The following is a 27,275-nucleotide window of genomic DNA, read 5'->3' as shown; positions in this document are numbered from 1 at the left end:
GAACACTTTGGCTTCCCTGTCACCTCAGAAGTCTTCTATAATACTCAAGATGTTCCACTTAAAATAATTTCCTCAAAACAAAGGCTCCCCAAAATGGCAGGGTTAGAGCTGTGATCCCGTATCAAGAAATTTAAGATGACCTTTTAAACTATATTGGCTTAGTCTTACATCTCAAAAACATAATAATTTCATAAGTTTCTTTAACCTAGATCTCAATTTGGCCTCACCAATTAAAAATTTTTAAAAATCCCTAAATAATTATGTGCCATTTTTGGTTTTATTAGTCATTCTCTGCCGTAGGTCATACGAACTGTCTTAAAACATGGTTAAGTTGCCAGGACTATTCAACTGCATTAGAATAATTCATAACTCTGTATATTCGAAGAATAATGACACCATCAAATGTATTCCTAAAGAGTCCACTCCTCAGGATTTGCCGGGTCTTTTAGCGTGACCAGTGGAGCCTTAAAACAATAAAATAAAAGACCTGTTTAAGACCTTAAATCATTAACATGTGCAGACTTAAACTTACACATACATTTGTGTTGTCTGACTAAATATTTGAAAACCAGCTTCTCTCAGTTATCTGCCAAGAGCTCCGCTCCGGGCTCTGTGAGTCTTCCCGATGCGGGGTGAGATCCTGGGCTTTTCAGGAAGCTTGCTTGGCAAGAACTGATCTTCAAATATTTTGATAAAGCACATTTTTTTTTCCCTTAAATTATATGTCAGTATTGAGTTGATATACATTCTGTGTTAATGATTCGGAATTTTTTAATAGCCCTAAAAACCATATTTGAAAAATAGACTGGCTATTCTTCCTTAATATTACCCTAGTTTTCGGTCTTTCTCCATCCAAGCCTTAATCCCTCCTGAAAGCGTGCAAGAGAACGGTGGTTTTCACTTTGCACCGGAACTTGGAGCCAGTGAAATCCCAGATCCCTGCTTACAGCAAAACCCGAATGTGAACTGGTCCTGGGGGAAGAGCTGGGGTTTGGCCCAGCTCTGCTCTGGGCACCGAGAAGGTCGTTCTGAGATCAGATGGCAAAGGTCAATGCTTAAACCCTCCCTGCTCAGTAGTAGCAACTTCTCTGAGAGCGATGCTCTGGGCTGAAGGGTCTGTGAAAAGCAAGGACCACTAATCTTATTTTTTCAATTACTCTTATCTGACATTTCTATCTCTACCTCAGCTCCCACCTCCTCACTGCTGCCTTAGAGTGACATCTTTTGGAAAAGGCTGAAACTGAAAATCCTGAGGCTGCCTTCTGCTTGGACCTGACCCTTCTCAGGATCGTGATCTGGGATTTACTTTCTTCTCGCTGCAGTTGAAGCACCTAGGAGCTCTGCTTAAATCTGTCACTTCTGATCCTCCAACTATAAACAAATAGCCACAACCAGAGAGTTGGTTGGCTCTCAGGCTCTTTGATTTTGGCTATATTTTAAATTCTTCTTTCTCCCCTCCTCTTCCTAGGCTTATTAACAAAATTTTACAGCACAATAAAAGAGGGCTGGAGAAGAAACGTACAAACTACAGACATCTGACTTAATAGTTCCCATTGAATTAAATGACTTTGGTGTAAAAATGAATGACAGTTCCTTCAAAACGCCTTTAAGCATTCTTCACTCCAGATCAGATCTGGTTCAATAGAACCTCTATGGGAAAAAGGCTTTGTGGACGTGCTTCTGTGTGTTTGGTGCAGGCACAATCCTGAGCACCTGGGAGGCATTCTTTATTTTACGCGTGTTATGGCAAAGAGCCCATGTTCTCCCCAACGAAGAGCCTAGGACGTTACTGAGATGCAGCATGGATTGCTGCTGTTGGGTGCGGTCGGGTCAGCCCCGGACTCGCAGAGACCCCGTGCCCCATGGAGCGAAATGCTGCCGGGCCGCGTACCGTCCCCGCGTTCAGTTGTGGATCTGACCATTGCAGTATGATCCAGGTCTGAGTTTTGGAAGCAGGTCACCAGGACTTTCTTCCTAGTTGTCTCAGTCTGGAAGCTCCATGGAAACCGATTCAGCAGCACAGCAACAGGCAAGGCTCCCCTGACAGCTGGGTGATGGCTGCACATGGGGGAACTGGCTGGTAATTACACTTGAGGCTTCCAGATTGGGGGCGAGAATTCTACCACCCAATGACCACTGTCCCCAAGAAGCAGTATAACCAAACCAAACACGTTGTTGTTGAGTCAATTCTGACACATAGCAACCCTACTGGACAGAGTAGAACAGTCCCCTAGGGTTTCCAAGGAACAGCTGGTGGATTCGAACTGCTGACCTTTTGGTTAGCAGCCATAGCTCTTAATTTCTGTGTCACCAGGGCTCCAAGAAGTAGTGCAGTGAGTGGTTAAGAGTACAGGCTCTGAAGCCACACAGTTTGGCTGTGTAATCTTGGGAAAGGTACCTGATCCCCATGTACGTCAGTCTCCTCTTCTGTAAAATGGGGATAACAACCGCGCCTCCTGGGGTCCTTGTGAGGAATACCTGTGCTACAGTAGCTAAGTGCTTGGCACCTAGTAAGCCCTGAGTAACCTGCAATCGCTACCAACAGTGATACTAGTTTAAACACTGACACTTAGTTTACAGTCTATGAGAAGATGAGTATGTAGGACAATGGGGGAGTTTCCATTCTCTTAAGCTTTCAGGAAGACCCCTTGTATATCTCATCTTTGATGGAGCTGTGAAATTTTTTACCATGAAACCTACTTTATAAAAGCCAAATTAACTGCATGCAAAATACACGCTGTTCATATTTCAGTCTGTTCCTATGGAAACATTAGTTGCTAGAAGTCTACAGGAGAGGAATAAAGTGGGACTCCAGAGCAGGGTGGGGACCTCTGGCAGCAGTTACAGTGGCAGGTACCCTCAGCCAAGTGACCCTAAGACAGGCTAAACTTCTAGGTGTGGTCCATTCGATTTATGCTAACTACAGTGCAGCTCGCCAGTGACTGCCCATGTGCTGGACGATCCAAAGCTGTCAGCTGTAATTCCTGCCATCCCACCCGCCCCTCAATGCACTTGAATGATGCTCATTTCACCTTGTTCCCTAACGAAGCTCTTGTGGGTTTTGGAAGTCCAGTGTGGTCATCTGTTTGCTTTGAGTTTGTTTACGGTTTTCTGGTTTATTGTTGTTATCACTTTGTTTCTCCTGCACTCAAAATAACTTGTCAGACCCTGGAAAAGCAGAACCATTTGTTCATGCCACTTGGCCATCTGTGTTAGCAAGGTCAGTTTGTTCTCAGTCAACAAATTGGGGCAACGCCGAGGAGGAAGAATGAAACTGGCCTCTTTACTCCCTGAATTATCCTGTCACATTGGTTCTGCACCACCTGCGTCTGGACGATGGAAATTTTTATCAGCCTAAATCAAGCCCGACTCCAAGGCCTTCCTTATCCCCTCAGGATCCTCGCGTCACAGGTCCATCTACCCTGAGCAGTAGGTACTTGCTTCCCTGAATGTTACCTCGTATCTTGCATATATGGAGCCTAATGCACCCTTGCATCTTCTCAAATACATGGTAGATACTCAACAGACAACTGTGGAAGAGATGCCAGAAGGAGAAGAGAAGGAGCTACGGTATAGGAAGGTAATCGTTAGCTCAGATTTAAATACCGTGGTTTCCTATAGCTCACTGGATCTTCACATATTTCCAAAGCAAGCCATTTAACTGATGGATAACTCAAGCTTGGAAAGGCTCAGCGATTTATCCAAGAACTTCAGATGCCTTACTCTCTACCAGGCGTAAGTCAAGTACAAATACAATGGGAGAATTGCTGTGAGGGACTACCCCAAGAGGGCCTGGGAGGAAATCCTGGGCTATGAGCTTCTCCAGAGCAAGGAAGACCTTGGCTCATTGTTTTCAGTGTCCCCAGACCTGAACACAATGTCTCGCACACAGCTAGCATTCACAAATGCACAGACGAACATAAAATGGACCATGGGTTCCCTCTGCTTCCCTGAGATAGAGTATTCACTATGTGATTTGATCCCAGCACAGTTCCAGAGGGCCCCGGTTGGCCTTTGTATTCGCTTTCGATTACCGCATAACACATTACCACACACTTGGCAGCTCACAGTTCTACAGGTCAGAAGTCCGGACATGGCTTGACTTAGGGTCTCACAAGGCTGAATCAAGGTATCGACAGGCTGCATTCTCATCTGGAGCTCAGAGTCTTCTTCCAAGCTCATGTGGCTGTGAATTTAGCTTCCTGCAGTTGTAGGTCTGAGGTCCCTGCTTCCTTGCTGGTTCTTGGCCAGGGACCATTTTCAGCTTGCTGAGCCCTGGTGATGCTATGGTTAAGCACCCAGCTGTTAACCAAAAGGTCAGCAGTTCAAACCCACCAGCGGCTCCTTGGGAGAAAAGACCTGGAGATCTGCTCCCATAAAGATTACAGCCTTGGAAACCTTATATGGCAGTTCTACTCCACCCTACAGGGTCATTATGAGTTGAAAATGACTTGAGGGAACACAACAATGACAAGATGACTCGCATTCCTTGCCATGTGGCCCCCTCCATCTTCAAAGGAAGTGATGAAGAATCTCCCTTACATCAAACCCCTCTCATGCTTTGATTTTCCTTCTTCAGGTAGAGCCCAGTTCCTTTTAGGGGCTCACCTGATTAAGTCAGTTCTACCAAAAATAATCTTTCTTTTTTAAAGTCAAGCATGCTATATAACGTAATCTAATCACATGAATGATATCCCATCATAGCCATAATCCTGGGGATTATACAGGACATGTACTGGGAAGCAGGCATCTTGGGGATCAGGTTAGAATTCTGCCTGCCACAGGTTTCTTTGTAGTATTTATTACATGACATTAAATGTATATGATATAAAAATATCTTCCACTGTTCAGCTCCCTTTTAAAGATTATAAAAATGCATCTCAAAGTATATATGCTAAATCGAGCAAAGTTTCTCCAACTTGGTAAAGATTATCTACAAAAAATCTACAGCTGCCATTATACTTAAAAGACTGCTTTCTCTCTATGATCAGCAGCAAGGCACTGATCTCACCACTCTCATTCAACATAATATTGGAAGTTCTAGCCACTGCAAAAGGCAAGAAAAACAAAACAAAAGGCGTATGCATTAGAAAGGAAAAAACCAAACTGTCCCTTTTTGCAGATGATATAATTGTCTATGTAGAAAATTCCAAGGAATGTACAAAAAAATTTCTATGACTATTAAATGAGCTCAGCAAGGTTGCAGAATACAAGATCAAAAATCAATTGCATTTCCAAATATTAACAATGAACACCTGGAAACCAAAATTAAAAATACAATACAATATACAATCAATCCAAAGAAAATGAAATATTTAAATATAAACTTATCGGAAATGAACAAGATCTGTATGCTTAAAATACAAAATGCTCCTGAAAGGCGTGTAAGAAGATTTAAATAATGGAGAGACAGACAGTGTTCACGGATTAGAAGGCTGAACACAGTGAAGATGTCAATTTTCCCCAGTTGATCTATAGGTTTAAGGCAATTCCTATCCAAATCTCAGCAAGACTTAACTGTAGACATAGAAAAGTTTATTCTAAAATTTATATACAAAGGCACAGGCCGTAAGAGCTACAACAATCCTGACAAGAAAGAAAACAGTAGAAGGAGTCACTCTACCTGATGTTAAGGCTTACTGTATAGCTACAGTAACCAATGCAGAGTAGTACTGGCAGACGGACAGACACACAGGTCAATATTACAGAACGCAGAGCTCAGAAACCAACTTACACGAATATACCCAACTGATTTTTGACAAAGTAGAAAAGCAATTTGGTGAAGGATTTCAACAAATAGTGCTAGAGCAATTGGGTATTCGTGGGCAAAAGAAAATTGACCTAAACCTCATACCTTACACAAAAATGAACTCAAAGTTGATTACAGACTTAAATGTAAAATACAAAGCTTCTAGAAAAGAAAATAGGAGAAAATCTTCTGGTTCCAGGGCTAGACAACACACTCTTAGAATTAATGCCAGAAGGACAATCCATGAAAAAAAAGATGTGGTAATTTGGACCTCATCGAAATTAAAAACGTTTGTTCTGGGAAAGAGAATAAAAAGACAAGTTACAGACTTGGACAAAATACTTCCACACCACAAATCCACCATAACCTAGTATATAGAATATATAAAGAACTTTCAAAACTCAACAGTAAAATTTCCAATAGAAGATAAAAAAAAGACATGAAGAGACTTTTCATCAAAGGGGATCTGTAGATGGTAAATAAGCACATAAAAAGATGTTCAACAGTTTAGCTTAAATAGCAATGAATATCTGCCATGAGCACTGTACTCCTTTAAGAACTATCTATACAGGATCAAAATGACAACAGCAACGCAAAAGATTGGACAGGAACCTTAGGGGGCAGTGACTTTATGTTAATGGGGGAGGAACGAATTCAGAAAAGGAGGGTGAGAACGGTTGCACAACTTGAAGAATGTAATCAATTTCACTCAATTGTACATGTAGATATTGTTGAATTGGTATATGTTCTGCTACAAAAACATTAAAAATGATTTTTAATTATTAAAAAAAAAAGATGTTCAACATCATTAGCCATTAGAAAAATGCAAATTAAAACCACAATAGAATACCACTACACACCTATTAGAACAGATAAAATAAAAAAAAAACAACACTAAATGCTGATGAGGATGTGGAGAAACTAGCTCACTCATACATTCCTGGTAAGAATATAAAATGGTACAGTCACTCCAGAAAACAGCTTGGCAGTTTCTCAGAAAACTAAACACGCAACTATCACACTATCCAGCAATTAACTGCACTTGGAGGCATTTATCTCAAAGAAATGAAAACTTAGGTTTGCACAAAAACCTGTACATGAATGTTCTATGTTCACATCAGCTTTGTTTTTAATAGGCAAAACCTAACACAACCCAGGTATCCTTCAACTGGTAAATAGTTTTAAAAAAAACTGGGGGACATTGACACCATAGACTACTTACTACTCAGCAATAAAAAGAAATGAATATTGATACACACACCAACTTGGATGAATCTCCAGTGAACTATGCTGATTGAAAAAAAAAATCTCAAAGGGTCATATACTGTATGATTCCATTGACATAATGTACTTGAAATGGCAAAATTATGAAACAAAGAACAGATTAGCAGCTGGCAGGAGTCAGAGGTAGGGAAGCTGGAAAGGGGTGGGCAACGTGAGGGATCTTTGTGGTGACGGGGCTGTTCTGTATCTTGAGGGTATATCAATGTCCATATCCTCGCTGTGATATTGCACTGTAGTTCTGTAAGATGTTACCCTTATGGAAGACGGGGTAAGACGTACACGGGATCTCTCTATATCATTTCTTACAACTGCATATGAATCTAAAATTACCTAAAAAAAAAAAAAAGTGCTTAAAAATTTTTTTTTGCATTCTACAAGCCAGGCATCCATGTCTACATGGGAAAGAACAGTGAAAGCAAAAGCTGAGGCGGAAGAGAGGGGCTCACACGAGGACAATGAGGCCAGTTCCAGCCTCTTGAGGAAGAATCCCCCCAAGATGTCATAGCCCTGGAGATTTCAGCAGAGAATTATTTTCACGTTATATATGGCTTCCATCCCCAAGGACTATTTGCTGTCGTTAGTTGCCATTGAGTCTATTCTGGCTCATGGTGACCCCATGTATGCAGAGAAGAATTGCTCAATAGAGTTTCCAAGGCTGTGACCTTTCAGAAGCAGATTCTAGGCCTTTCTTCTGAGGCACATCTGGTGGGTTTCAACCACCAGCCTTTCTGCTAGTAGTCAAGTGCTTAACTTTGCCACCCAGGGACTCTCAAGGACCATTACATACCCAGTTAAAACACCACTCAAATCAATGGCTTAAGAAAAAAACAAAAAAGACCCAAACCTGCTGCTGCCGCGTCAATTCCAACTCATAGCAACCCTATAGGACAGAGTAGAACTGCCCCACAGTGTTTCCAAGGAGTACCTGGTGGACTCAAACTGCTGACCTTTTTGGTTAGCAGCTATAGCTCTTAACCACTACGCCACCAGGGTTTGGCTTAAGAAAAGCTGGGTCTAATCTTGAAACGTATTGAATCAGGATGTGAAATTGACCTTCTTAAGAGTTACACGATAAAAATGTCTTAATTACTGCCCCCTTTTTATAAAACAAGCAAACCATGAATACACACACACACATTGAAACAGTTTTAAGTGACACATTCAACAATAGCTACCAGTATGTCAGATGTAACCTACAAAGGCCACTACCAGGTACTGGTTTCCTTATAATCATAATCCAGGTAAGTAAAAAAAAATCAGTAAGGCTTCATTATCCTCAAACTAAATACATCCTCCAGACTGCTGGCTTGGTTAGCTCCTCAGTGGGAGGAAAGCAGAAACCAGACATGAAGTGCCAGAATGAAATCTTCCGCTTCAATTTCTCCTTCATTTAAAACATTTTATAGGGGCTTTCTGTTGACCCTGTTGCTTCAGGAGAAGGAAATCCTCTCAAATGTGTCCCTGGGGTACAGCATTCCCACAGTGACTTGGCTCCCTCATCTCACAGTGATTACTGCTTCATGGAAAAAAACAATTCTTAATTGGTTAACTTTGGGAAAAACGCTTCCTACAGAGAAGACTTAGAACAAAGATGCCCACCCAAGCAGCTGCTTCTCCCCACGTACAAGGAGACTAGGGATGAACATGAAGGCGCGACATAAGTGGGGCTGCCAGACTGAACTTCGTCGCATTTTCTAAGCTGCAAAGAGGGTTTATCTGCTTTCCCTCCCTCTCCAAATGGAACGAATGTCCAGAAGATCATGACAGCAGATCTGTGAAATCCTGGATCTCTTCCAATCTCAAAGGCCATCAGCGAGCTGCTCAATATCCTCCTTGTACACTGGGGAATGGGACTTTCTTTCTGGCTGGCCAGATGAGCTAAGGAGGGCGCATTGTGACACCGTACTCCCAGGCCAGCTACTCTGCTTCTCACCTGGCGCTGCTCCGGAGACTGTCCTCCAACCCCTGCTAGGGGCTGGGTATTGGTCCCCAGGGGGCCTAGGGAAGAGTGGGTGGTTGGCAAGGGTCAACTTCAGCCCACGCCTCTAAAAACAACCAGAGTCCACATCCTGCTGAGCATAATTTTCATGCTTAAAGCAGTAACTTTTCCTTTTCCCTGTTACCCTGACTGATGGGAACATTCACTGATAATCTGAGTACAAACAAAAACTATTCAAATCCTAATGTGTGACACTTTGTTTTTCAAAAATCCACAACTGTCTACAGTGTCCTTGTAGATGATGAAGACTTTTGTGTCCGATAGTACAATTTATACTGACATATTCAACGCTGGGCTTCACCAATTACTCACATTGTACTTTGGAATTAAGTAGGTCTCTAGGTTCCCCAAAGGAAATTTTCTACTGTTTATGCCTTTGAATTAATCTTTCAGTGTGTGTGTGTTTTTTTTTAAGTAGCTCTTTCAAAATTAAAAAAAAAAAAAAATCACCATTTTTGTTGGCAACGCGAAATTACGGTCTGGTCTCATATAAAGTGATTAAACACATCCCTGAAACAAACATAAACAAATAAACCTGGTGCTGTCAGGCTGATTCTCACTCATGACAACCCCACATGTATCAGAGTAGAACTGTGTTCCATAGGCTTTTTAATGGCTGGTTTTTCAGAAGTAGATAGCCAGGCCTTTCTCCAAGGTGCCTCTGGGTGGGTGCAAACCTCCAATCTCTTGGTTAGCCGAGCATGTTAGCCATTTGTACCACCTATGGGCTCTGAAACAAACATAACCTTAGTATTACAGAGTCTCAGAACAAATGTAAGGTGAAACTGTTGGACCTTTTTCTTGAATGCCAGATCTTGACTCAACGCTCTGATTGTTTCAGCTGGGACTTCTCTCTTTTACGGCTTCTCCAAAATGTGAACTACTTTGTTTAAAAGTATTTCTTCTTATTTTTCCTCTCCTTCCTTCAGGAATTTATACTGTTATAAGTAGCTGTAACAAAATCATGATAACCAGACATCAAGGGGAGAAACAGCCTTGATATTTAAAATAGCTAATTTTTTTTTTTTAACAAACTATAAAAAAAAATTTTTTTTTTTTATAAACTATACGTATATCAAAATGAACACCCCATTTCGATGGGTTACACTCAATAACCTTAAAAGCACCTCTATCTGGGCAATAGTTCCTCTTGGACTAAAAACAATTAGGCTGTGTGATTTTGTGCTGAATCCCTTCAGATAAATGGTGCGCACACAGCCAGGCCACTCTCCTGCTGGCGTTAAGGCAGGGGCTGTCAGCCTGACTTCTCTGGTTAATGTCAGTCGCACTATGTATAAAAGGTGACTCCAGTGTGTACAAATGTTGATCTTTAGAGAAGTCATGCCTAGACTCACACACACATCGACTCTTTCGTCCACCAGGTCAGCAGGAGGAACAGAGGGCAAACAGGGAAGGGTCTTGCCAAGAGCAGTCTAACTCGTTAGGTTACTTTGCCCACAGGGACTTCCCTGCCGGAGATTAATCCATAATCCTGTTTCGCGTTAAAAAAATTCAGGTCCTAAAAGCCTTGCCTATGCCATGGCTTCAGAGGTGATGGGGAAATATTCTAAAGTAAGGTAACAAATTAAGTGCCAGTGCAAGGACTCAGTCAAGAAAGGCACCGTGTGGAGTCGGTGGCACGCAATTTTCGCCCTTATTTCAAATCGTTTGTTCAAGATTCCAAAACAGATAGAAAAACATATTTTAATGGCTGGAGGACCTGTATTTTTTTTTTTTTTTAAGTTGAAACCATCTATGTTTTTTTTGATTGCTGTACAAGTAAGCGAAATAAAAATGCCCCCTAATCGAAAACACAGCCGAGGTTCTGACGAAATCTAATATTCGCTGATGTGACTTCCAAACTAAATTTCATCTGAACTTCAAACAGTAAGAAAGCTCTCATCTCAACTCTGAACAATCCTATTTTTATTACATGAGAATTGTTTCTTCCCTTGCCAATCTCAGTCAACTCCTTTTCGCTACCCAGTTAACATCCAGAAAGCTCCCTTTTACAACTCTAGCGGATCCCACCAAGAAAGGCAGGAATTCCCAGTGCTGGAGAAACCATCAGACGCATGTTCTCATCTGCAGGATTCTAATAAAGTATAACTAACCCTGCTCTACTGCAGTCAAGAAAGAGGGTGCCTGGGGACGCGTTTCTGCCCTGGATGGCCACATGACTCAACGCCCCAAGGCCACCGAGGTACAGACCCAGACAGCTGGCCGAGTAGCATCTTCTGCTCCCATTTAGAGAGAAAGCAAAGCCTGACAGTTCATAATGCAAGTTCCCGTTTCAATCTGTGACTCGGCCTATGTTTACAGTCCTTCCTGCTGAGATTTAAGCTACAACGTTTAGCAACATGGCTGACCTTTTAAAACATGATGATGCGCACGTGAAGGGCATTTTCTACCCAGGTGCGACCTCTCTAACACAAACCACCCAGCCTGCTGCCTACACTGGGACATACCAAACATTCTGCTTTTCGTGCATGGAGCTCACGGTTTGGAGTTGTGTATGTGTGGTGTGTGTTGTACATTCTACCTTTTAACATGTGGAGCTCCCCCTGTGTTGTGTGTGTGTGTGTGTTGTATGTCTATGCACCATATCTCTCTACCACCTGCCCCCCAGCATACACCCTTACCCTCAGCCGTAACTCTGAGCATGAGTTACTACTTCCACTTTTTGTACTATGGGTGGAGGGAGACAAACCCCCACAGTTGAGGAGGCTGAGGAATGCTCACACTTACAGGCACTGACTTCCCAATGAAAACATAAGTTAAAATAGGCAGTATAGTTTCCACTGCCTTGCAAATAAAACTCCAGCTCCTTCCAGTGGCTTACAAGAGCCCTGTCTGACTCCTCAATCACATCCCAGGCCACCCTGGCTCTTCCTTAAAGCCCTCCCCCGGGCCTTGTAGAATCTGGTCTTTCTCCCTTACCAACCCACTCCTTCCAAATTATTCAAGTAACAGGCATCTTCTCGCCTGTCAGAGCTCAGCATCAATGTCCCCACCTCCAAAAGACCCCTGAGATACAGCTGCTTCCTGTCTCCTACCTGTCATCTAGCATTTTTTCATCTCAGCACCAAATTTTGTTTCCTTCATTGCATTTATCACAATTTTAAGTAATTTTTCTTAATTTCTTTTTATGTGTCTTCTGCCCATTTCCCTTACTAGGCTCTTTGTTTCAAGGCTAACTTATTCAATCTGGTATCTGCGATGCCTGGCCTGGGGATTGGCACATGGCTACCACTTAATACATAGTCACCTAATTCATCATTAGAATAATCAAAAATGATAATAATGCCTGACGTTTATACCAGTGGTTCCTGGAGTGGAGTTCCCCTGGCATTACCTGAGCACTCGTTAGAAATGTACACTCTCAGCAGCCCTACGCCCACCTCCACCTACGGAATCAGAAATTCTGGGGAACAGTCTAGCAATCTGTATTTTATCAACCCTTCAGGTTGACTCTGATTCAGATGGACATGCAAGTCTGAGAACCACTGATTCACACAATATTGCAAGTTTTCAAAGAGCATTCAAACTCAGACATCATTAGGCAAAGACTTGCTTCTATTTGGGAAAGGAAGAGCATGTTGTCTTAGGGATTTATTTTTACAAGCAAAGGGATGGTAATTACTCAGCTTAGAGAAGACCCAAAGTTCACAAGTACTTATGTGGTTGGGGAAACCATTTATGCAAAGGTCCCATAGCCCATGACATGATCAGGCCAGGGGTGAAGATGTCCCAGTCAAATCGTCGGCACAGGAATCCTGCCGTATCCACACCTCGTGGTGGGGCAGGATACTCAGTGATGACCCCAGGTGATAGGGACCCCAGCAACCCTATCTTCACCACAACCATAAGGTTCTTAAGGGCACAGATCTTGCCCTGTCATCTTGATACCCTGGTCTTAACCCAACAGGATGGTCACAACCGTGCCTAAAATTACCTGGCAGGATAATCCAACTAGGAACATTCCTTGACTTTGGGCACATCAAGAAAGACCAAGAGGCATGGTTCTTTTTCCTGTTCCAGAGTGTGGCCAAGAGTTTGGGCCCTGGGGAGTCTTGCACTTCTCTTGACATAGAGGAGAGGTGAAAATTCTTGTTCCCCAAAAACCTGAGTTCTTGGTCAAGGGAGTCCAATTTTCAGACATGGACAGGGATCCTCTTTTAAATAAATGGGGAGTGGCTGAACCTGGAGAGATTTGGACTCTCCCTAAGAAGATGGACGAAGGAGTAGTAAATTTCACAGACGGCAGAGGCCTGCATCCCACCCCAAGCAGCTCCCCAAATTGGGGAGACAAGGAAGCCTGAGGCTGAACACCCACAGCAATGGTTCAGGCAGCCATGGGGAGGGAGTGTGTTGGCAACTACATTTAGAATGGACCCTGAGTGTCTCCGAGGCAACCACCCTGGACCAAACACTAGGGACTCTGACTCAAGAACCCTGGGTGAATAAGCCTGAGAGAGAAAAAGGTACTCCCAAAATGTCTGATATTTGATTTACCACCAAGCAAGAGGAATCAACTGGATTTGCTCCCAAATATTATGGGGTAAATTTGGGCAATTATACTTATCTACATGGACAAAATATTTACAATATATTGAGAGTTTTTATATGTTTGAGGAGTTTTACACGTCTGAATATGAAAAGTGTCCCCACCATTACATATGTATGTACTATGTGTTCTGATTGTTTTCTCTTTAAAAACTCTGTTTTACGTTGAATAAACAGCTAGTCTACAAACGTAAAACTCTTAAAAAAAACATAAAGGCATAAGTCTGCATGTAGACAAATAAATATTTATTTCTATCCCTGCTTGAAATGAAAGACGAATTAAATAATCTAGGCGTTTGTCTATGCTCTAATATCAATACCCAATAATGAATGAGTATTAATGCTAATTAACAATTAGTGTCATTTGCCATGTGCAAGGCACTGATCTAAGCCATGTGAGTATGAATAATTGTGAATAATCCTATTTATATCTCATAACACCCTTTTGAGTTATCATCCTCATTTTACAGTTGAGGAACCTGAGGTACAGAGAGGTTAAGTAAGTTGCCCATAGTCACACAGCTAATAAGTGGCAGAGCTGAAATGTAAGGCCAGGCTGTCTGACTCCAGAGTTTGTGATAACCACATGACTACTTTGCTTTGTACAATCTGTTATAAGAATTTAAAGTAGAACATTTAGCATGTTTTAAATTCTATTAATTAATTAGTTAATTCAACAATACTTATTTTGGCACTATGCCAGGTATGAGGGATTCAGTCCCTGTATTCAAGGTGCTCACAGACTTGCAAAGAACTTCGTTCCTAACACCCAAATAAGTTACTCACGCAAACAGACATCATGATCACAACTTCACACACATACCCTGGTGATACAGTCTGAGTCTAATATACAACTTAATGAGTCTAAAAGAAAACTATTTACAAATTCAAGTGACCAAATCACAGATACTGATATCACAACCCATATATAGCTGGACATGGCACACCTGAAACTAAACCCAAATTGCTGAGACACATATAACACAATACCTAGAGGGGTTGAAAAATAAGGTTTGCAACTATTAAGAGATTTCTTTCCTTCCATAGCCTACAAGCAGAGTGTGGTTCAAAAACATCCTTGGGTTGGAGGCCATCTAAATGTAATACTCTTGTAAGGGAAAGAGCATTGGCTTCCTCGCAGACCAGGCCCGGATGATGGCAGACTAAGGCTGGAATGTGTAGATAATTATCTTTAAGGCCAGTCAATGGCTATATGTCTCCTATAATATCACCTTTAAGATCAAGCCAAGACATTCCAGTCTGAATCAAGGTTTATTTATGAAAGGATTTAACACTTTTAGATCTCATATTGCCTGGAGGACCACCAATTTCCATTCCCAAATATCCAATTTCTCCATTGTCACAGAGCATGAATGAGATTTCAGGTTCCCATATGTAGGAGCAAAAAAATTCAAGACACTAAAATTCCTTTTCTTCAATAAGGTGAATTTCTTTGCTAACATCTCTGCAAAATAAAATCACCACAAGGGACCAAGGGTAGAAAATATCCTAAGTCATAAGGCTACGTTCATGCAGATACAACCAAATTTTCAGGTAATTCCAGCTGAATGGTCTCCCTTGTTCTCCTCAAACTTGAAAATTTAAAGAAGCAATTTGATTGTAGGTGCTGTATGTAGGCCATAGACAGGAGAAAGTAAGCCCCTTCTACCAGCAAGGGCACAGGGTGCAAAGGGATACATGGACACACAAAGAAAGCAATAAAGTCCAAACAGAGTCACTCATTGGGGTAACTAACTGGAGGGAGGCAGTTTGTCTGGAAGGTTGTTGAAGGTCTTTCATGGGTGGAGTCAGGGACTGATCAGACATCCTTTTTGAAGAGTTGCCTTAAACCAGAGTCAGTAGACCAGGGCTGGCCCAGTTGAGTGGTGTGGAGTGAAAAGTGATAGCACCCACTGGTTAGGGGAGAGATAAGAAATTTCAGAGCAGCTATCCTGGAGCCCGGATATTTCAGTCCTGCCATGTTTTTTGATGATGAAGAACGATAGTGATGACCGTGAAGGTCACCAGTAGATACGAAATCAATGTATTATTATACATGGGACACGGTATCAGTCACTTGATGACACTGGCGCAGTGAAAATAATTAGGAATTAAGCAAGAAAAATGAAAAAGCTTTCAAGTGGAAGAATAAATGACTTATCTTTAATATTACCCTATTGTGTGTGTATATTTGTATGAGACTGTAACCCTCTTGATAATCATATCTATCACTCCAAATAAATAAAAGACCATTCTGGTTTTCTAAAGGAAAATTATATACCTATATACATATTTAGGAACTTTGACTTGACTGCTAATTGAAAGGTTGGCAGTTTAAACCCACCAGCTCCTCCAAGGGAGAAAGATGTGGCAGTCTTCTTCCATAAAGTTACAGCCTTGGAAACCCTATGGGGCAATTCCACTCTGTCATATAGGGTCACTATGAGTCAAAATCAACTCAATGGCGCTCAACAGCAACATATACATATTTATATACATATATGTATAAAAGGTTGTTTGGAAGGAAATATATCAGAGAATTAAAAGTGGTTTCCTTGGATTATGGATTATAGCTTTTTTCCCTGCTTCTCACTGTCCTAATTCCAAAATATCTTTATTAAATTTTTTACTCCAATTATACAAATAATACGTGCTTACATATTTTTGGAAACCCTGGTGGAGTAATGGTTAAGTGCTACAGCTGCTAACCAAAGGGTCAGCAGTTCGAATCCACCAGGCGCTCCTTGGAAACTCTATGGGGCAGTTCTACTCTGTCCTATAGGGTCGCTATGAGTCGGAATCGACTCGACGGCACTGGGTTTGGTTTTACATATTTTTAATTCTGAAAATACGGAAAAGTCTGGTGCGGGGGGGGGGGAACACGTAAAACCTCAAGACACAGATCTACTGAATACCATTTTTGTATCCTTCCAAACATTTTTCCACCTATGCCCATTGTTTCAACAGAAGTCAATCATGCTACGCATACTGCTTTGTGGCCTTCCTTTTAACTTAGTAAAATACCATGGATGTTTCCCAAACCAATAAATATTGATCTAGTCCATTCTATAATGGCCACAGTGTAACATAATAACCCCCTCTTGATGGATCTTGAGGTTATTTCCAAATCACCAAATAAAAATAGAATAGAAAACATCTCTCAACATTTTCTCTGCTATGATCCAGTTATTAACATAAATTCCTGATCCAGCAATCTCAGTCCTTGGAATATATCCTAGAGAAAAAAGAGCCATCACATGAATAGATACATGCACACCCATGTTCATTGCAGCACTGTTCACAACAGCAAAAAGATGAAAACAACCTGGGTGCTCACCAACAGGCAAATGGACAAACAAATTAAGGTACATACACACAACGGAATACTACGCAACAATAAAGAACAATGAAGAATCCACGAAACATCTCACAGCATGTTTGAATCTGCAGGGCATTATGCTAAGTTAAATCAGTCGCAAAAGGACAAATACTGTATGAGACCACTATTATAAGAACTCAAGAAAAGGTTTAAACACAGAAGAGAACACTCTTTGATGGTTACAAGGATGGGGAGGGAGGAAGAGGGAAATTCACTCACCAGATAGCAGGCAAGAATCACCTTGGGTGAAGGGAAGACCAACACACAACACAGGGGAAGGCAGCACAACTGGACTAAACCAAAAGCTAAGAAGTTTCCTGAACACAACCAAACACTTCGAGTGACAGAGTAGCTGGGGCTGAGGTCTGGGGACCATGGTCAATTGGCATAACAAAGTTCATTAAGAAAATGTTCTGCATCCCACTTTGGTGAGTGGCGTCTGGGGTCTTAAAAGCTTGCGAGCAGCCACATACGCTACATCAATTGGTCCCAATTCACTTGAAGCAAAGGAGAATGAACAACACCAAAGATACAAGGAAAACATTAGCCCAAGAGACCAAAGGACCATATAAACCAGAGACTCCATCAGCCTGAGACCAGAAGAACTAGACGTTGCCTGGCTACCACCGATGACTGCCCTGACAGCGAACACAACAAAAAGTCCCTGGCGGAGCAGGAGAGAAGTGTGGAACAGAACTCAAATTCACATGAAAAGCCCAGACTTAACGGTCTGACTGAAACTTGAGGAACCTCCAAAGCCATGGCCCCTGGACGTTATGTTAAACCAGAACTAAAACCATTCCCGAAGACTACTCTTCAGACAAAGGTTAGACTGGACTATATAAAACACAAAATAATACTCGTGAAGAGTGTGCTTCTTAGTTCAAGCAGATACACAAGACCAAAGGGGCAGCTCCTGTCCAGAGGGAGGATGAGAAGGCAGGAAGGGACAGGAGCTGGTTGAATGGACACCAGAAACCCGGAAGGAAAAGGTGAGTGTGCCGTCACATCGCAGGGATTGCAAGTAGTGTCACGTGACAACATGTATATATAAAATTTTGTATTATAGACTGACTTGAACTGTAAACTTTCACCTAAAGTGCAATGAAAAAAATAGAATCTTAAAAAAAAGAAAATGATAAATTCCCAGACAGGCACTTTTTGGGTCAAAAGGTATACATATCTTTCAGGTTTTGAACCCACACCAACAAATTGGCCTCCAGAAACACTATACAAATCTGGGAAAAAGGGACATTTTTTTTTCTTACGTTTGTCTCTATTTTTCTGCTGATAATTTCTGTAACATAGATCTTACTGACATATTTCTCAAAAATTGCTTCTGCAAGAGGAAAAAAATAGTAAATGTTTTATGAAAATATAAAACTTAAAGAAAAGGAACAATTGGGAGGCAACCTTTCCCAAGGGAAGAATTCTGATGTATGGGACAAGTCTTGCCCTAGAAAGAACATGTGGACACAGGGCTTTCCAACTAAAGTACCATTCGTTAAACCCACTCAACTTTCTCCCTTGCTCATACCCACCATTCAGTTATCTGCAGGCAGAGAAGACACTGACCAGCAAGCTTGAATATCTGGTCCTTTTAATGGTGGTGGTCATTACTCTATTAATAAAAGGCCATTCTGGGCTTTCATAAACATAACAGCTGCTCTGTCCTTTTTCCATGAATATCTGCCTTCATAGCAGAGATTCAAAAGAAGGTTCTGTAGATTGAGTCTGGATTTTGCAAATCCCCTCCCATATCTTGAAGTCAATAAAACGATCATGTCTTTGCCTGTTACCACAAAGAGGTTGTTCGTTTTTAAAATGACACAGACCATTAAATCTTGGGGGTAGGAAGCAAGGAGATTGAACATTCATCTTGAGCAAAGTTTCCAAAAGTGGTACATTTTAAAAATGTGATGAAATTTTGTCACGAAGTTTGTTAACTCTATGATGGAGAAAAGATGTAGCGTGAAGTAGCAATCCTGAGATCCATGTGTGGAAGTTAGTCAACAGCTGACGCTCCTCTTTTTACGGGCTAGCTTCCCACCAACCAGAACAGTGGGCTTCTGAACTCCCTCTGTTCTTTGTCTCACTCCCTCTACTGTTAAACCTGGCTAACCTGGGGGCAGGGACTGGGTCTCTCCAATCTTTAAGTATTATATGATTACCTTCCATTAATTACGAACTGAATAGAAGGTCAGAGAACTCATACAGTCCTGAATCTGCTGACTTCAGAAGTCACCTTTAACATTTGAGAATATTACCTGGTTTCCCTTTAGTATGGAATCCACCTCTACCTAAATCCTCTTTCTGCTGATGCACACTCAGTTCTACTCTCACCACTTCTTGAAGGCCATCCCCCTATAGCTCTTCCTCTCCTCAGAGGTAAGGTTTGGGAAGCCCACGAATTCCCCTGATGCAAGTGACTTGTTGGCTAAGCTTTACCTCAGGCCAGGAGAAAAAGCTTGTCCATCCCTGGCAGTATTTGCCAAGCGGCAGCTACACAAACCCATAAATCTGAGACTCAATGGAAGCAGCAACTTGTTAACCTGATGTTGAGGACTCTTTTGAACTTTATTTCTTCCAGCTAGATGGCTACCACCGGAAGATGAAAGGATGAGAATCAGACGAGTGCCTACTTCCTGGACAGCTTCCTTCTATGCGCTACAGGACTACTCCTGTAGTCCTACACTTTGGTTCATGATTGATTTTAGAAAATACATGTGAAAATCAAACAAATAAATAAAACCTAAGGCTTTTAAAATATATATAATTACATCTTACCTTTCAGATCCAGTCATTCTATAAAACCTATATTACCGTCCTATATTTAATATACACTCCTAATTTAGTCAACGCAGGGTTGAAAAGCTCACACCCACTGCGTCCTTGATTGAGTCTCAGGATGGGCATTTGTCAGGACATTAATAATTTCCATTTTTGTCAAAACTGTATCAAGTTATAAACCCTATGATTTTTTTAAAAATAAAAATGAGATTATAAAGGTCATGTAATTACACAATCATTGCTGTACCAACAAAGATTGCTGTGCTGCTAATTCTCATTTTACCAAAGACATTCCCAAGGAATAGACAGAAATTGTCACTTGGATGTAAAAAAAAAAAAAAATCAACGCAGTGCACAAAAACCTGTTGCAGAGGTATGTAGAATACAAAATAACACTCTCAAAAGTCATGAATCACATATAATCATTTATAACATGCCTAAAAATTCAGAAAATAAATTAGTGTGTCTTCAATATTCAGCCCTTTTGATATTCTGATGAAATTCTGCCACTTGGCAACTCTACTTCTGATTGTGAAAAGAATACACTGACTTGCTTTGGATGAATGAAAGAAGCAATATTTGAGCCAAAGAGACATAGAATAAGATTCCATGCAACCCTACTGAGTGTCCATACCTACTTACAGATAACGTCCTTCCTGCCTTCTGATTAGCTGAGGGTTTAGAAGCAAGACAACCACCCTCATTATAACTATGACTATTCAGAAAGGCAATAAGCTCTGAGCCAAACTATTGGGAAGAATGCATTTCTGATTTACTAAGCCTGCCCAGTGGCTTGGTGTTTACTTCCTAATTCTTTGCTGTATTCCAGGTAGTGAAAATGCTGGATAAGTTCCTAAAAAGTTAGGAGTTAGAGATGATTTAGTAAATTATTTGGATATTTAACAAACCATGGAATTTTAGATGCTGTTAGGTGCCATCGAGTCAGTTCCGACTCATAGAGACCCTATGCACAACAGAAGGAAACACTGCCTGGTCCTGCGCCATCCTTACAATCGTTGTTATGTTTGAGCTCATTGCTTAGATAGCAGGACAAAAATAAAATATCAATTAAAGCCTTCCTAGCAGGAAGTATCTTCTAAGTAAGACATACATATCTACGATATTTGCATAAGGTCTCAACCTGCATGCACCTGCTGACCCAAAGTTCCAGAGCATGGATTCCACCCTGAGGTCAAGCCAGGAGATTCCGTAAGCAGTAGTAAATCCTCAGCCACTGCAGACCCATTCAGCTCACTGTAGCAACAGCGCGGTGAGGATTTAGGTCCCAGTGGCCTGGAAGAATAAGCGTAACGACACGAAGCACACAATTTATTCCCATAAAATGCTTGGCATGCCAGTTGATTTGGGGCTTGTTTTACAAAAAATGCAGGGTTTGGGGAAGATTTACTTTAGGGTCTCCAAACTTTTATTGCCCTGCTGACAGATTTTTAGAACGGCACTTCTAACAGGTGATTTTTCATACCGCCAGGAATCCAGAGTGGGATTCCAGGACACTGAGCATAATTGTCTCTATGACTCCTAAACAAGACCAAATGGGTTGCCATCGAGTCAATTCTGACTCACAGTAACCCAATAGGACAGAGTAGAACTGCCCCATAGGGTTTCCAAGACTATAATCTTTATGGCAGGAGACTGTCACATCATTCTTCCACGGAGCTGCTGGTGGGTTCAAACCAAACCTTTTGGTTAGCAGCCACATGCCACTAGGGTGCCTTTCTACGAATCCAGTTGATGTCAAGTTACACAGATTATAAAACCTACACAAAGAAGTAAAAATAATTCTTAAATTAGCAACCATAAGTGAGATAGCATAACATCATCAGAAGTTATGCCTACTGTACCTCCCAGTCTCCCTCGCTCTGTCAGGCCCATGCCTCGCTACATTTTCTCTCTTTCTCAAACATGTGAAGCTGTGCCCACATCAGGGAGCTTGAATTTGCTGTTCCTGCAAGGTGGAGTCCTATCATCCCAGTGCTCTGCACGGTTAGCTCCTGCTCACCATGCAGCTTCAAAACAAGCCCTCCTGCTTCTCCAAGGCATTCTGTGTACAATACGGCCTGGCTGATTTCCTCCACAGAACACACAACATCTCCAACGTTCTTGTTCATTTGTTAAAATCTATTTCTTGCCAAAGAGGGGAGGGCATTGTCTTTCTTACTCACAGTCATCTCCCAAGTACCAGGAACAATGTCTAGGACAGAGTAGGCGCTTGGTAACGATGTTTGCTAAATAAATGAATGAAAGTTTAATTAATCCAAAGTACCAGAATTTTAGTTTGGTATAGAGCTATAAAGTATGATGCATACTGTATTCTAAAAATTCCATTACTATAAAAACTAAATACATTTGCGATAAGATATATTAAGATCAAGTTTCTGAGCTGCAGAATGAAGAGGGTTGGATTAACTCACTGGTTACCATAATTTCATCATAAAGGTACCCTGTTGTGCTTTTTCAAAGGAGTGAAAAGACAACCTACAGAATGGGAGAAAATCTTCAGGAACCATATATCAGATAAGGGACTAAAATCCAAAATATATACAAGATTTCTACAACTTAACAACTAAAATACAAGCAACCCAATCAAAAAATGGGCAAAGGACTTAACAGACAGTTCACCAAAGAGCGTATTCAAGTGCCAACAAGCACATGAAAAAATGTTCAACATCATTAGCCACCGTTGTTGTTAGATGCCACCAAGTCGATTTAACTCATAGCAACTCCATTAAACCAAAAAACCAAACCGTTGCCTTCAAGTCAATTCTGACTTATAGCAACCCTACAGGACAGAGTATAACTGCCCCATAGAGTTTCCAAGGAGTGCCTGGTGGATTCAAACTGCAGACCTTTTGGTAAGCAGCTGTAGTTCATAATCACTACACCACCAGGGCAACTCCATTAGGGAGATGCAAATCAAAACCACAATGAGCTATCACCTCGCACCCATTAGAATGGCAATGATCAAAAAACAAAAACAACTAGTGTTGGTGAGGTTGTGGAGAAATTAGAACTCTTATCCAGTGCTGGTAGGAATGTAAAAAGGTATAGCCACTGTGGGAAACAATTTGGCAGTTTCTCAAAAATTTGAAAATAGAATTATAACCACATGACCTAGCAATTCCAATCCTAGGTATATACCCAGAAGAAGTAAAGGCAGGAATGCAAACAAAAACCTGTACACAATATTCACTGAAGTGCTTTTAGCAATAGCCAAAAGGTAGAGACAACTGAAATGTCCATCAACAGATAAGCGGATATACAAAATTTGGTCTACACATACAATGAAATACAATGCAGCTATCAAGAGAAATGAAGCTCTGACGCATGCCGCAATGTGGATGAACCTTGAAAACATATTGCTGAGCTAAATAAGTCATTTGCAAAAGATCAAATACTGTACAATCTCACTTATATGAAATAAGCAAATATATAGAAACCAAAGATTTTTCATGGTTACCTGGGATGTGAGGGGAGGGCGGAAGGGTGAGTTTTTGTTTGCGGGACATTGAATTTATGTTAACGGTGGCGGAATGTTTTGGATGAGAACAGTGTTAATGGTGACACAACATAAAACAGGTAATCAAGTCACTGAGTTGTAAATGTGGAAGGTGTGTGGGAGGGTATTTTGGTGTGTATGTTTTCACCACAATAAAGAGAGAGAGAGAAAGGTACCCTGTGTGGTTTTTTTCCATCATGGATGCCAATATTTTGAAATAATTTTCTTCTCAAACCAAACTTCTATTCAATTGGTTGTATAGCCTTACAAACTCTAGGAGAATTTTTTAAGGTTAAAAATGGCATGTGGAAAAAAAAGAACAGCAGCATCGTTTATAATGGACAAAAAATGAAAACAACCTAAACATTGATCAACTGATGAATAGGTAAACAAATGTATAGCCATACAAAGGAATATTAAACCCAGAAAATTATTCAGCCATAAAAAGGAATGAGATACTGATCCATGGTGCACCATGGATGAACTCTGAAAACATTATCCTAAGAGAAAGAAGCCAGACATAAACGGTCACATGTTATACGACCCCATTTATATGAAATATCTAGTATAGGCAACTACACAGAGACAAAGAGAAGGTTAGGGGTTGCCAGGAGTTGGGGATGGATAATGCGGAATGACTGCTAATGAGCCTGGGTTACTTTTTAGGGTGATGAAAATGTGCTAAAATTGATTGTGCTGATGGTTGCACAACTCTGTGAATACATTAAAAAACTCATTAAATCACCCACTTTAAATGGGTGATTTGAGTGACTTGAACTATAACTTAATAAAGATATATACATCTTTTCAAAAACGGCATGTGGAATCAAATTATATTTTTAGAAAATAAGATGGATGATTAATTCTCATCTCGGTCTAAACTCTACAAACAGACACTGTATGGTTGTTGAGGGCTACACGCTTAAGGAAATTCTAGCTGCTCTAACTAAACTCAGTAGCTTCTTTTAACAAAACTTTATTTCTAGCTCAAGTGAAGCCTAATCAGCAGCGGGAGTTGGGGGTCTGATGTCCACTCCAAGCTGTGATTTAGGGATCTAGTTACTTCTGTTAGTGGGCCCACAATCCTTTAGTCTGAGGCCTTGGTCCCATGATGGATCTTCTATATCAGGCCAGCAAAAAGGGACAAGAAGGTGGATCACACCACAGCTACTTATATGCCAGGTCTGAAAATGGTAAAAATCATCTCTATTGACAAAAACTCAATCATAAGGCCATTGGTAGCTACAGAGAATCCGGAAAATGTTATCTGCACACCTAGAAGGAAGAGGAATCAGGTTTTTTTGAACACAGAGTAGAGACTTCCTCTAGGGTTTCCTTCCTAAAGAAAAGATAGATTTTTGAGTGGTCTACAAGCCCTGGTGGAACAAAAGGTTAAGGACTCGGCTGATAACTGAAAGGCTGGCATTTTGAACCTACCCAGAGGCTCCATGGGACTATGGGTCAAATTCAACTTGGTAGTACCCAGCAACAATCACACCACGCGCACTTATTTCACTGCACTGCTGCTCAAAAGATATGCCCTTTTGACATGCAGTTGGTGTGAGTTAGATTACAAATTGGTAAAACTAAGAAAATTTGGCAACATCTAGTGAAGTTAAAGAAGCATGAGGCCTGTGACCCAATGTAATTACATTAGAAAACCACGGCCAGAGTATTTTACACTTCTCTTACCCCTTGAATATGGGCTGCACTTGTGACTTGCTTTAAACAATAGGATGTGGTAGAAGTGATGCTGTGTGAATTCCGAAGTCTAGGCCTTAAGGGCCCTGCAGCATCTGCTCAGAATGCTGCCTCAAGAATGATACATCACGAGGAAGCCAGCCTTCCTTACTGGACAATGAGAGACTATGTGGAGAAGATCTGAGGTGCCCTAGCCTACAGTCACCCCCGGCTTCAGACATGTGTGTGAGGCCACCTTGGACCACTCAGCTGATCCAGCCATCATCTGATGACAACCAGACAAGTGAGATTAGCAGAGGAACCATCCAGCCAGCCTACGGAATTGTGAGAAAAGGTAAATCATTATTTTAAGCCACTTTTTGGGGGTGATTTGTGATGCAGCAATAAATAACTGTTACAACCAGGAATTTCACCTTCAAATATATACCAAAGATAAACTCTCACACTTTTTCCCCCAAATAATCATGCTCAAGGATGTTCATCATACATTTGTTTGTAAAAGGGGAAAAAATGCAAACAACTAAGCTATCAACCATTACGAACAAAAAAAAATTCAAAGCGTGCTGTAGATATCCAATGGAATACTACGCCAACATGAAAATAAACAAACAAGAGCTACAGATGTAAACTTTATGCACTTTAAAACATACTATTAAGAAAAGAAAGTGAATTACCCAATGGTACACGTTCATTCAATTAGTAAATATTTATCGAGCACAATGTAGGTGTCTTGAGAAAAAGCGGTGATTAAAACAGACAAAAAACTCCTGTCTTCAAGGAGCCTGCATTCTAGTGACAAAAAACAGGCAAGAAAGAAGAAAGTAAGTAAAATATTTAGTATGCTAGATGGTGACAAGTGTTACAGACAACCGTAAAGCAGGGAAGGGAGATGAAAGGCTGAAGGAATCTGAGATTTTAGATGGGGTGGTACAGCAGAGCCCTAAGACAGTCATTTAAACAAAGGAAGTAAGGAAACAGCCATGTGGGTGTCAGACATCTAGGCCATGAAACTGCCACTGCAGAGGCCCCAAGGTGGCAGGGCTCCAGGTGTTTTGAAGGAATAGGAAGGAGGCCCTGTGCCTGGAGCTAAGTAAGTAAACTGGAAAGTATAAAACCATTCATGTTACATTTAAGGATGCACAAAATAATAATACACATTATTTATGAATTCATACATATCTAGTGAAAACAGTCTGTGCAGCTGAGGAATACATAAATATGTACAATAAGTATAAAAATAAGCATGGGAGGATACACATTCACTTCAGGGTAGGGTGTTCTTGGGGAAAACGAAAGTAAACGGAATCAAGATGGGGAATATTTCGCATCTCTTGAAAAAAATGTGTTTTCTGAAATTAATGACAATAAATCATAGATAATGGAATAGAAAACACCAAACAGGATAAAAGCAAAATATATTTGAGATGAGGCATATGAAGATTAGATTTCTGAGCTATAGAATGAAGGTGATTAGATTAACTCACTGGTTCCCAATATTTCATCATAAAGGTACCCCAAAAATCTACACCTAGACATATAATAGTCAAACTACAGAACACTAAAGACAAAGTGGAAAACTTATAAGTAGCTGGAGGGAGGGAAGTTAGAGGGAGAAGGATAAGAATCACATCAGACTTATCAGAAACCATGCAAGCAGGAAGAGAATGGAGTAAAATATTTAAAACACTAAAGGAAAAAAACCCACCAACCTCAAATTCTATATCCAGTCAATTGTCCTTCAAAAGTGAAGGAGAAAATAAAGACTTTCTCAGACATACAAATATTGCAAGAATTTATCGCCAGCAGACCTGCCCTGCAAGAAATGCTAAAAGGAGTTCTTCAAGGAGAAGGCGAATGATAAAGGTCAGAAAATCAGATCTGCATAAAGAAAGGAAGAATACCAGAGAAGGAAAAACATTTGAAGCAAATATAGAAAAAGGTTGAAGAGTTATTAAGTTTGGCTGTTGGGCAAATGAGTTTCATTATATTGTTCTCTATGTTTTCCAGAATGTTTGAAATATTTCATAATTGTTTTTCCAAATAAAGGCAAATAGTAAGTAATCAATAATCATCAATTGCTGTTTAAATAAAGAGATGCAATTGGACAAATATAGATAGACACACATGCACATGTTAAGTGAGAAGGCTGTTTGCTAACTGTCCAGAAACTCAGCAGACATCTTTGGGATGAACCTCACTGAGAAAGACTGTATCTCTCCTTGAAGGTAACTGCCACTATATTTCACATATAACATTACACAGAATTTAATCCCTATCTAATTAAACCAAA

General features: G+C 40.8%; 1 protein-coding gene across 1 annotated transcript in view; it reads right to left on the bottom strand.

Annotated features, from left to right (window-relative positions):
• Window positions 1-27,275, bottom strand: part of ERC2 (ELKS/RAB6-interacting/CAST family member 2) — an 866,181-nt gene that overhangs the window by 217,055 nt on the left and 621,851 nt on the right. Inside the window, 1 exon segment of the mRNA XM_064275182.1 lies at window positions 8,955-9,001. Within this exon segment, the coding sequence (XP_064131252.1) occupies window positions 8,955-9,001 (47 nt within the window).

Source organism: Loxodonta africana, chromosome 22 (assembly GCF_030014295.1).
Source record: "Loxodonta africana isolate mLoxAfr1 chromosome 22, mLoxAfr1.hap2, whole genome shotgun sequence".
Lineage (NCBI taxonomy): Eukaryota > Metazoa > Chordata > Mammalia > Proboscidea > Elephantidae > Loxodonta > Loxodonta africana.
The sequence above is the reverse complement of the archived record's forward strand: the minus strand, read 5'-3'. Positions and strand labels throughout refer to the sequence as shown.